At 47.4% G+C, this 11468-nt stretch overlaps 1 protein-coding gene across 1 annotated transcript; it reads left to right on the top strand.

Moving 5' to 3' along the window:
* The first annotated feature begins 3446 nt into the window (after positions 1-3446).
* LOC119582929 (neural-cadherin-like) lies at positions 3447-10504 on the top strand. Its single transcript, XM_037931442.1, has 4 exons — positions 3447-3523; positions 4543-6139; positions 8640-8838; positions 10451-10504. Exons 2-4 carry the CDS (start codon positions 4614-4616, stop codon positions 10502-10504), a joined length of 1779 nt encoding a protein of 592 aa, XP_037787370.1. The 5' UTR covers positions 3447-3523; positions 4543-4613.
* The last annotated feature ends 964 nt before the right edge of the window (positions 10505-11468 follow it).

Raw genomic sequence — 11468 nt, 5'->3', positions numbered from 1 at the left:
TATAATAATAATGGTCATGATATTAGAAATAATTATAATTATGATAACAATGATATCGATAAAAAACAAACAAAATAATAGTAATGATAATTACTATTATTATTATTGTCATGAAAATAATATTATATGACAATAATAACAATTATTATGATAGTAATGATAATAATGCTAGCACCAGTGATAACAATGATAATTATGATACCAATAATAATGGTAATGATAATAGTGATAATAACAATAGTAATAATGATAATAATAATCATCACAAGAACGATGATAATGATAATAAATTAACATTAATAATAATAATGGTAATGATTATAATAATGATACTGATAATCATACTATTGCTATTGATGCTGTTGTTAATAATAACAACGATGATAACAATAACATAACAGTAATCATGATAATTATGATAAGACAATAATATTAATTAATTAAGTTATAATAATAATAATAATAATGGTAATAATGAATATAATGATAGCAACAATAATAATGAAATAAGGATAATGATCACAATAATAGTAACAATGATTACAATAGCTATGTTAATAATTATATGAATAATAATACTAATAATTATACCGATGATTACAAAATTGATAACAACAACAACAACAAAAAACATTCTCATCATCGCTTTAACCATAAAAAAAACATCGGCGCCTTCACATTGATTAATATTCTTCCAAGCAAGGAAGCAAGCAGTGACGCGTCGGGATGCAACGATGCTGCAAAGGGAACAGCTTGCATGCTTGAGATCCGTGCACAAGATCAAGCAAGCCAGTGCATTCCGGCCACCTTGCCTCGACTTGGCCTTTCCTTGCATAGTTCAGCGTCATCAAGTGTCGTCTGGGCTTGAACCAGATTTTGTGCTCCTACTGTCATCTGTTTTTGTTTTTGTTTTTGTTTGCTGATTGGTCGAGATAGCATTATGGAGTGTAGACTTTTTTTTGTCTGTGTATCTGTCGGTTTGTGTTCCTGTCTGTTTGTTTATAATTTTCTCACTCGTTCACTATCTTCTCTTGTCTTCTCTCTCTCTCTCTCTCTCTCTCTCTCTCTCCCTCCCTCCCTCCCTCCCTCTCTCTCTCCCTCCCTCCCTCTCTCTCTCCCTCCCTCCCTCCCCTCCTCCTCTCTCTCTCTCCTCTCTCTCTCTCTCTCTCTCTCTCTCTCTCTCTCTCTCTCTCTCTTCTCTCTCTCTCTCTCTCTCTCTTCTCTCTCCTTCTCTCTCTCTCTCTCTCTCTCTCTCTCTCTCCTCCCTCCCTCCCTCCTCCTCCCTCCCTCCCTCCTCCCTCTCTCCCTCCTCCCTCTCCCTCCCTCCATCTCTCTCTCTCTCTCTCTCTCTCTCTCTCTCTCTCTCTCTCTCTCTCTCTCTCTGTCTCTCTCTCTCTCTCTCTCTCTCTCTCTCCTTCTCTCTGTCTCTGTCTCTGTCTCTCGAACAATAGAAAGAATTACTGAACTCGATGGCTTTGAAAAAAGGGCGTAGGCCAAGGGCAGCCACAAAACTCTGTCCATTCATTTTCTGCGGGAATTATATCCAGTTTATATTACATCTGACTTTCGTATTACTCAAACTTACGTCATCTGGGTATTTCTTATCTTGGTACGTAATGAGGTGATGTAAGATTAAGAAGATTGTGATAAAAAGAAATCATCATATAACATGAAAAGTCGAAGTAACTGACCCCAATGCATTTAATAATAGAAATGTAATGCTGTCATAATACTGTATATCTAATTACTAACAGATGCACGAGAGGATCCATTGACTTTTTTATGCCTGCAAAACACTGCTTACCAGACATGTGCAAAGTAAGGCAGACACACGCAACGTTAAAGTTCACTAAAATAGCAGAGTATCTTGAAGCATTGTTGCAAAAAAAAGAACGAAGGAGCATATTGAAACTTAGATTTATGAGCATTCATAAGAAGGATCATATTTCAGGAAAACCGATATATTAAATTTCTGAACTTGTGGGTAAGCATAATAGAAATTTTTGGTTTGGGCGGGAATTTCCTGTCGAATGTGGCGATGAGATGCCGTAGAGTTTTCGACGGCGTCGCGCGTCGCGGCTGGCAGTCCGTTTTTATTAACTATCCTAATATAAAATATAATTCCAGGCCGTATATATACCTCATAAAAAATAATATGTATTTATAAATCTGAAGAGAAATAAAAGTATGTTTCCAGTACTTTAGAAAACCAAACTTTTAAATTTTCAGTCATCAACACCAACATGAAGGTCTAAACAAATAAACAACGAGTGACTAACAGAAACCAAGAATTACTCCTACAACAATAATTTCCCATTTCCGGACAGAGAAGCAACATAAATCTGAGTCATGCTATTGCGCAAGCTTACCGGTCAAATCGTGCCCTCAAATGACGACCCTAGTTCATATTTTGCCCATTGGGTCTTAACGTCCGTTCTGGTCGCCACACGCACTCCACGCGAGATCCGAGCAATTGTGCAAAATTATTTACACGAAGTAGCGTGTGTATCTTATATCTTCTTTGTATATTTTTTTTCGACTTACTGAATGCGATAACTCGGTTTAAAGAAAGTTTTTTTTTTAACTAATAGTTCTTTGTTGTTGCGCGTCGTTGGTTATTCGGACATCATTTTAATTTCTTCGTAACATACTACGTTAACGTCTAAAGCCTCCACGTGCGAAAAATGCATGAAGTCTGGCTGCAAGCTCTTGAATAGCCCAAGTTTGCACCCGATATATCTCTAAAGAAACGCTTGACGTCATCATCAGCGTCTTGGTTAAAGAAAATGGGTGAGGTATAGCAGGTGCCCGCCAGGTCTTTGATCCGGGTGTTGGGGTCTCAGCCTCCGTTCCTTCCCCTGCTCCTACCTCCTCCTCCTCTGCCTCTCCTCCCCTATTCTCCCCCTCCTCCCCCCTTTCCCCAGTCTCTTCTATCCTCCTCTACCTCCCCCCCTCCTCCCCTCCCCCTCCTCTTCCTCCCTTCTTCTCCCTCACCTCCATAGTAGCTCTTCCACTCGCCGATGTCCTCCCCCCGGCATCGAACTAATTATTTCACGCTCTTTATTTCCAGTTAAATGTGTTTCTGTCTAATATTTACGTCACCTTTTATTTTTACTCACACGAATCCGTCATTTTAGGGCTTTCTGTGAACGCAAAAAATGGTGGAAAAATCACTCAATGAGTTCTCTTGCGCACACTTGGCACATGCGCGCCGGCAACAATCGATGCGATTTTCTTGTTTTATCTTATCATTATTTCCTGCCGCTTCTGGGATGCCCACTTCTTCACTCCACTATTCCAAAAAGGCACAAAAATATTCAAAGTTCGATAATAAATGCATTTCGCAGCATTAATGCGAATAATAGATGGTAAAAATGTGAAAAACAGATGCCTGCCGTATGCACCTGCGCTATGCGGGGAGGGAGACGCTTGGGAGGAAGAGCCAGAGGACTTCAAACGGTCATGGCTGAGTGTGGTGGGAAGTCGTTGTGAGTCGCTCTCGGATTATTAGAGATAATCTGTGGTAAGTGTGTGCTCTGTGCATCGAATGTGCCGGAAATGGAAGGCTGAAATTTTGATCAGTGATTCTTAAGTGATGGAATAACAGTGACGGCGGCGGGAACGCAAATGTGAAGTGAAACATAGATGGCAGTGGCGGCAAGAATCGGTTTGGTACCTGCTGTGGTTGTTACCTTGTGTTGGGTGGGAGGAACACTCATTTTGCTGTGTTCGGGGCGCTTTACGAGTGCAGTCTGTGTTTTCGTGTGTTGCGAACAAGGTGGAACGGCGAGCGGAGACAGAACCGAAAGCAAGTGGTGCGCAAGTGAAGATAGAAAGAGATTTTTTTTTGTGTGAAAATTGAACTCCCTCGGTAGTGTGACCTCAGTCGGGGCAAGAGGGAAGCAGGTGGGCACGCTGGAACATGCCCAGGTGCTCAGGGCATTTCATACCTCGAAATACCGGCCAGCTCAAGGAACTGCAGATAGACTCAGCGGAATTCACCCTCGCCGAAGGACTTGTATAACGCAAGCGCGGTCGGAAAATCATTTTTGGATCCATCTTCTCTCCCCCCTTTCCTCTGTATTTTGATAAAGGGAATTCACGCACACCATTCACATTTCACCTGGCGAATGTGGGATTGTAGAGATCGGAGTAGTTCGTTCACAAGCAGTGTGTATTGATTTATTGCCCGACTTTTATTGTTCACTATCTGTGTTGGGTCGACATGGGTCACTACTCCTCATATTGAATAGAATTTTGTGCTTTCCCTGCAAGATATAGGATAACTTTCACTCTTATTAAAGTAGTAGAATGTGTGTAGTTATATAGTTTCGAAATAAATTATAAATTTAAATTGTTTTTTCCCCAGTTGTGAGAGACTGTATCATGTGATGAATGAACTCATTCACCAAACCGGCATGGCCCCTCACGCATAAGATATATTACCGCATGCTTAATATATCGTAAAGCATGTATAATGTATTGAATGCAAGAGCCCCGCCATTCCTCCAGATACTAATGTTCTTTCTTTGTTCTTTTCAGATTGTTAAGGCTATGAAGTGGAGTGTTGTGGTTTTAGGGTGTTGTGGAATGTTGCAGTGAAGTGTGTTGCGATGGACGGTACAATGTTGCCTCGCAGTGTGTTGATACGGCGTGCAGCTGTAGCCCTGGTGGCTGCAGTGGCCGTGGTGTGTGTGAATGCAGAGGTGTTGCCTGAAATTATGTACAGTGTGGCAGTGCCGCACGATGTGGCACCCGCTCACATCGTTCACAAAATCAAGTTGAAAGAGGGACAGGTCGTGAACCGGTTGATGGATACTCAGTACTCCGATTACTTTGCGGTGTTGGACAACGGCGAGGTGATGACGGTGGCCAAGCTGGTGCCGCTCCTGGGGAAGACGGTGACCCTCCGGGTGGCGACCACCTTCGAGGACGGGGACAGCCAGGTCTATGTGATCAGGGTCGCCGTCAAGGACCACCAGAGCATGCTTCGGTTTCTCAAGCCAGAGTACGACGCCACCGTGTACGAGAGTCTGCCCGCGGGCACGGAGTTGCAGGGCCTCGACGAGCTGGAGGCCATGGGCGAGGAGGACGTCAAGTACGAGCTGCTGGGCGGTCACTCTGTGTTTGCGCTGCACCACGTGGGCGGCATCCCGACGGTGGTGACCCGCAAGAGCCTGGACAGGGAGGCGCAGGACATGTACAAGCTCACCCTGCGCGCCCACGACAAGGAGGGCATGGACATGGCGGAGGCCAAGATCAACGTCCACATCCTGGACATGAACGACCACGCGCCGGTGTTTACGCAGAACATGTTCTACTTCTTCGTGCCGCTCAACGTGACGAGGTTTGACAAGATCGGTCGCGTGACAGCTCACGACGGCGACGGCGACGTGGTGGTGTACCGCCTCGCCTACCCGTCCAACACGTTCACCATCGTGCCGCAGACGGGCGAGATCATGCTGATCGAGCCTCCGGAGACCATGGTGTACGAGCTGGAGCTGGAGGCCTTCGACAAGCGCAAGCCCACCCTGTACTCCGACACCCTGGCCAAGGCCCACATCGAATTCCGCTACCCCGGCGACTCCCTCTTCACCGGAGAGACCAACGACATGGACTATGACCTGTACCCCGAGCACGCGCTCTCCAAGCGCAGTGCCACCAGGGTCAAGCGAGGCCAGCTCAGGCACACGAAGGAACTGGTGTTCTCCGAGGCCGACGGGGCCGTCGAGGGCAAGGTTGTGTTCCAACTCGAGAAAGAGATTCAGTGGGAAACGTTTAAGATCCGCGACGACAACCCCTGGGTCGAAGTGGACGCTAACGGTGCCGTGCGCGTCAAGAAGAAGTGGGACTACGAGGAGCTCGGTCCTGAGAAGACCATCGATTTCTGGGTGACCATCACTAACAACGATCGTAATGGTGAGTACAGATCCATCTTTATTTCCCCCTTCATTCAGCAAGGCGCGGCAAGAGTGCAGGCGCCAACGAAAGGGCAGGTCAGCCAGTTAGAGAAAAATGACCAAAAAAAGCTAATAAAATCGACTCGGTCACCTGTGCCCTTGCAGATCATTCAGACGAGAGAGGACTGTATTGTTGGCGCGAAGGGTTGGCTGGCGCTCGTGTTAAATGGTACAGAAGGGTATTTGGGATGAGGGGGGGAGGGATGAGGCGGACTGACAACCGCACGACGCGATGAGACCAGTTTTTGTCCGTCTTACTCACAGCGGCCAGTCTGTCGTCCACATGGCGGTGGTGGTGACACTTGGGTTTCAGCTTCTCATCCTTTGGTTTTCCCTTTTATTGTTTAGATATTGCCTGTGTTCTATTTCTGTTTCTCTCTCGTAACTCGCCTGGGAAAGAATCGATTCTTGTGTTGCAAGCGAGAGAGTGGTCGTGTGCTTTGATACCCTTTTGCAAGAAACAAGTCCCCCTCCTGAGGCCACAGACCAATTTGTCGCGTTCATTTTCCCCTCCCCTTCATTTCCGCTCCGCTACCTCTCTCTTCTCCCTCTCCCACCTCCCCCTCTCTCACCTCTGAATCTCCCTCTCCCTCATCCTCTCTTCATTTTCCTTTCTCCCCTTTCCCTGTCCTCTCTTCCACCTCTCATCTCTCCCCTCTTCCGCACTAAACCTCCCCCCCTCTCCTCCCTCATCTTTCCTCCCTTGCTTCTCCCTCCGTCTCTTCTCCCTTACCTCTCCCTCTTCCCTCCCCTCCCTTACTTCTCCCTCTCCCCTTCTCACCATTACCTCTCCCGTTTCCCTCTTCTCCCTCATCTTTTCCCCCTCCTTCTCCCTCTCCTCCCTCTCTTCTTCTCCCCTCTCCCCTCTCATCCCTTTCTCTCATCCACGGGTCGCGAAGGATCTCGGCTTAGGTCACCCACTTTCCCTCCTTGCCTCTCCTCGTTTCGTTCTTTTTTTTCTTTCAGCTTCTATCCATTGTGTATTTTATATTTTATATACTGTCTGTCTGTTTCTGGTTGTGTGTGTGCGAGCGCGTCTGCTTCTGTCTGTCTTTGTCACTCTTTGTATGTGTCTGTTTTGTATTGTCATGTGTTGTCTGTCTGTTGTATGTATGTAGTTCATGTAAGAGATTGGAAAGGATTCACCGTTCTCGATGCTTCTTTCTTTATTGCCCTTGACACGCCATTGATGGGAAGAGATGTAGAGCAGAATGTTTCGATAAAAGGAAGAGGAACGTCGAAAGTTATCAAAACGGAGTTAAAGGAGGCGTGAGAGTGAGAGTGAGAGAAGAGTGAGAGTGAGTGAGTGAGTGAGTGAGTGAGTGAGATGAGTGATGAAGTAGAGGAGGGAGTGAGAGATAGGAGTGAGAGAAGTAAGCTGTGATACTGGCTTATTGCTTGTGCGGCGTTGAGAGAGTGGGTGTGGAAGCTGCCGAGATACGATGGGCCCATCGGGATGGAGTATGGTTTGCGGGTTCACGTGAACTTGGTGATTAGAGTCGACGTAAGGCACGGCTATGAGGAAGAAAAGAAGAGATGAAATTGGAATCATTTCATTTTTGCTTGGTAAGTCATTATCTGGCAATTCTTTGCTTTGCCGTCGACAACTACGCGGGTGCTCCAGCCTCCCCACTAACCGATGTCCCCGGACCGGGTATTGCTTGCGGTCCGTGTGCCACTGGCGCGTGATCATCTGCTTTTTTATGCGAGTAATTTGCACTTTAATCTTTTCACTACCTTTTCTTTCGTTTTTTTATTCTTTTAGGCTCGCATTTTACTATTTTGCCCGCGAACTGCCATGCTCCCACTCGCATACTTCATCCGGTTTCACACCGACCGAGGTCATAGCAGGCGGCGTGAGCAAACAGGGCCGGATAACTTTTTATTTGCGAAGTAAACATTTGTCACTTTTACTCTTTTCACTCGCTTTTCATTTCGCTTCTTTATTTATTTCTTTTACTCTCTCTTCTCCATTTTGCTCCACCCGTTCTTCCTTCCTCCCCCCCTCTCTCTCCTCCTCCTCCTCCTCCTTCTTCTTCTTCTTCTTCTTCTTCTTCTTCTTCTTCTTCTTCTTCTTCTTCTTCTTCTTCTTCTTCTTTTTCTTCTTCTTCCCTCCCTCCCTCCCTCCCTCCCTCCTCCCTCCCTCCCTCCCTTTCTCTCTCTCTCTCTCCTCTCTCTCTCTCTCTCTCTCTCTCTCTCTCTCTCTCTCTCTCCTCTCTCTCCTCTCTCTCCTCTCTCTCCTCTCTCTCCTCTCTCTCCCCCCCTCTCCCTCTCCCTCTCCCTCTCTCCTTCTCTCCCTTCCAAGACATCTTGACTCGCCTTTATTATCCTCCCTTCATCTCCCCCCATTCTACCTTATTATCTCCCCGCAACCTTCTGGCTTCAACCAGATTTCATTTTATCATCTTTCCCTTCCTTTCTCCTCTGTTCTCAAGTATTCCTCCTCCTGCTTTTAGTTCGACTCGAGGGAAATCTTTATAAAAGACAGGTCATTTCGGTATTAAGCCTCATGCATAATGATCGTGTCTGGCCTACATTTTCCACATTTTTTTTCCCTTTCTGATGTTAGTATCAAAGGAAATGGTGTCCAGAAGGGCGTTGTAAAGCTTGGATCGGCGGCTTAAGGAGATTACATATATTTTTTATCTGTTGCCCGTGTGTAGTGGTATGTCGCCCCAGCGTAAGCCGACACGGGCATATCCCCCTGACAGCTAGATGGACCCTTAACACCTGGTGCCGTAACTGGTCCCCGCAGTGCCAACGTTACCGAGTCAAGTATTCCGTGGTAACGCGATATCGACGTGACTCGCCGGGACGTTGGCGAGGGCACGAAGGTCAGAGCGAGGTCATCAAGAGGTTACCGGAAACAACCGTCACGGTCCTACCGGCGCGAGGGGGTTCGGGTGGGAAGGGTGGGGTGGGGGTAGGGGGGGAAGCAGCTCTCTGTTAAGTGTCGCCGGGAAAGCCGTGCGGCGAATTCGCGATGCAGCGGGTTTCCTTTTCTTCACTCCTGTGTCATTCAACACTACCACTGCTCCCCTCAACCATTTACTTGTGTTTGGCGCTTGTAGTTATAGTGAAGGTGGCACCTACTCCTATCCCCCGTCGTTACTCACTCACACACGGCTTGCACTAGTTGCATCTTCCCCTCTTCCTCTGCTTCTTATTCCTCCTCCCATGCTTTTTCTCCCTCCTCCTCCCCCAGCCCTTCCTCTCCTTTCCTCTGGTCTTTCCCCTGCTTTTTTCTGCTCTTTCTCCTGCTCTTCCTCCTCCTCCTCCTCCTCCTCCTCCTCCTCCTCCTCCTCCTCCTCCTCCTCCTCCTCCTCCTCCTCCTCCTCCTCCTCCTCCTCCTCCCCCCCCCCACTCCCCGCACTCCTCGTCCTCGACCTTGCCTCTCCTCTTCAGGATAAAAATGGAATGGGGGACCGGCCGAGGGCGTGAGCGAGGAGCCCAATATGCTGATGGCCGGCACCGCATCCTTGCACACATTGTTGTTGTTTGGTTGCAAGTGGAGAGGAGGAGGAAGAAAAAAAAAAGCGTGGAGGGAAATGAAAAGAAATGCGAGGATTCTGGGTGAGGTGGATGACGGGGAAAGGAGAGAGAAGTATATGTATATTTATTTTTAAATGTGTGGTACATGGGAGAATGACGAGTGGTAGGTGGGGAGACCTGAAATGGGTTGAGGTGCTAGTGAAAAGAAGGGGAATTGACGTTTTGAGAAAATGCGAGTGGTAGAGAGGGCGAGGAGGAGAAGGGAAGAGAGGTAGAAAAAAAGGGGAAAAATGCAACTCAAGACTATTTCAAGTCGGCGCAATGCGGCCTGATGTTCGCAAGCCTCTTTCATCTCGCGGTTGCATTTTTTTCCCCCGACTTATTTGTTGCGCTTGTGTGAGTCAGCCAGCCTTTCGGACGTTGCTTTCGGCCGGGGGTCAGACGGAGACGAACGCGCCGCAGTTTCAAGACGTCCTCTCTCGTCGCGGAATTTATTTCTTTGATGCCTTTACCTGTTTGTGCAAGTCGCCCAGTCGCCCTTTGTGGAGCGGTGCGCATTCTTGCCGCTATTCTTGCTGAAGCCCAGCCTTCCCCCCTCCCCCCAGCTGGCTGTGGCACTGGCAAAAGGCCTTGTATTATTGCTAACGGGCTCTTCGGAGTTTTCCCCAGAACCTCCATTATCATAAGCTTTTCCCAGTGTGAATCACACTCGCGGCGCCGGTCGTATGCTCCTGCGACATGGCTTCTGGGGGGCTCATATTCATTCTTACTTTAGCATTTTGTTTCGTCTGCTATTGTAGTTTTATCTCTCTGAATGGTTATTCTAGAATAATTCGCTCTTACGTCACACCAGGATTGAAACAGTGGAATAAGGGAAGGAGATCCGTCTTAGGAGAAGGGGGGGGGGGTCAGCGGTGTGATCAGCTGTTAACTCGGGTGAGGGAGTGTGATGAGCGGCTCATGGATTTCGCTTGAGTCGCCCTTTTCGTGGTTACCAGATGGCTCTGTCGTATCTAATCTCGTTTGCATATGTTGGTACCCTCACGATGTAATGGATGGGAGTCGTGATCAAACGAAGTCGGAAATGTTTTCTTGTCATTTCCCCTCGAGATCAGCTGACCACCAGTGGCGGACTTGTGTGAATTAAAAGGTTACTATAAAAAAGTGCCTTGCAAGTATTTTGGAAGCAGCACAAAGAAGATTCCTGTGCTGGTGGAGGCTAGTGGGGGCGAGTACTAGGAGGGGCAAGGGATAATCCAGTGCGGTGTACCATTCCCACGGTGCGGCCAAGGTATGCTGGCCGCGGGGGAGGGGGTAGAGGCCAGGCCGGACACCATGATGTAACAGAACAGGTATGTCCAGGTGAATCGCGTCTGTTAGTCCGGGGGCGTCTCTGTCGTAAGAGTTCGCTCACGGAAGGTACATATTGTAGGAAGACCTCGGTTGCGGGTGGATTAGGCGAAGATGGATTGGAAGAGGAGCTGCTTTTAGACTTGTATGGATGGCTACTTAGGTGATTATGGGTGTAGAGCTGAGTAGTTGCATTGGTCATGGGGTTTAGGTAGGACGAATGTACTGTCACATTGGTTATAAATGGGTATGCTGAAGGTAAATGAAAAATATATCGATGGAGGGTTATATATATATACTGTAGACTTTTTCCAAGAAGCCGTCCGGTTGTCGAGTCGTATTCTGTCGCGTCGACCGCGGATTCTCTCGAGGGTTGAGTTTGATCAGGGTTGCGCAGGGGGTCGGGCGCTCCGTAACTTTGAATAAAGTCGGTATAAACTTTTTGTGTATCGGCGGAACTTCTCGCAGACTAAACAAGCTCGGCGTAGACGTGCAATGTACCCTCGGGGTCACGAGGCAGCAGCACACATTGCAAAGTTAATAGAATGCAAACGTTGCGAGTTCACGGCGAGCTGAAGATTTTCGTGAAAAAAATCTGTGTATGTGTGTGCGTGAGATCCGCTACGCACGTGTACGGTTAACCCCTTTTATGTGTGTATATGCGCA

This window comes from Penaeus monodon, chromosome 16 (genome assembly GCF_015228065.2).
Source record: "Penaeus monodon isolate SGIC_2016 chromosome 16, NSTDA_Pmon_1, whole genome shotgun sequence".
In the NCBI taxonomy this organism is placed as follows: Eukaryota; Metazoa; Arthropoda; class Malacostraca; order Decapoda; family Penaeidae; genus Penaeus; species Penaeus monodon.
Note: the sequence above shows the minus strand (reverse complement) of the source record. Positions and strands in the feature narration are given on the sequence as shown.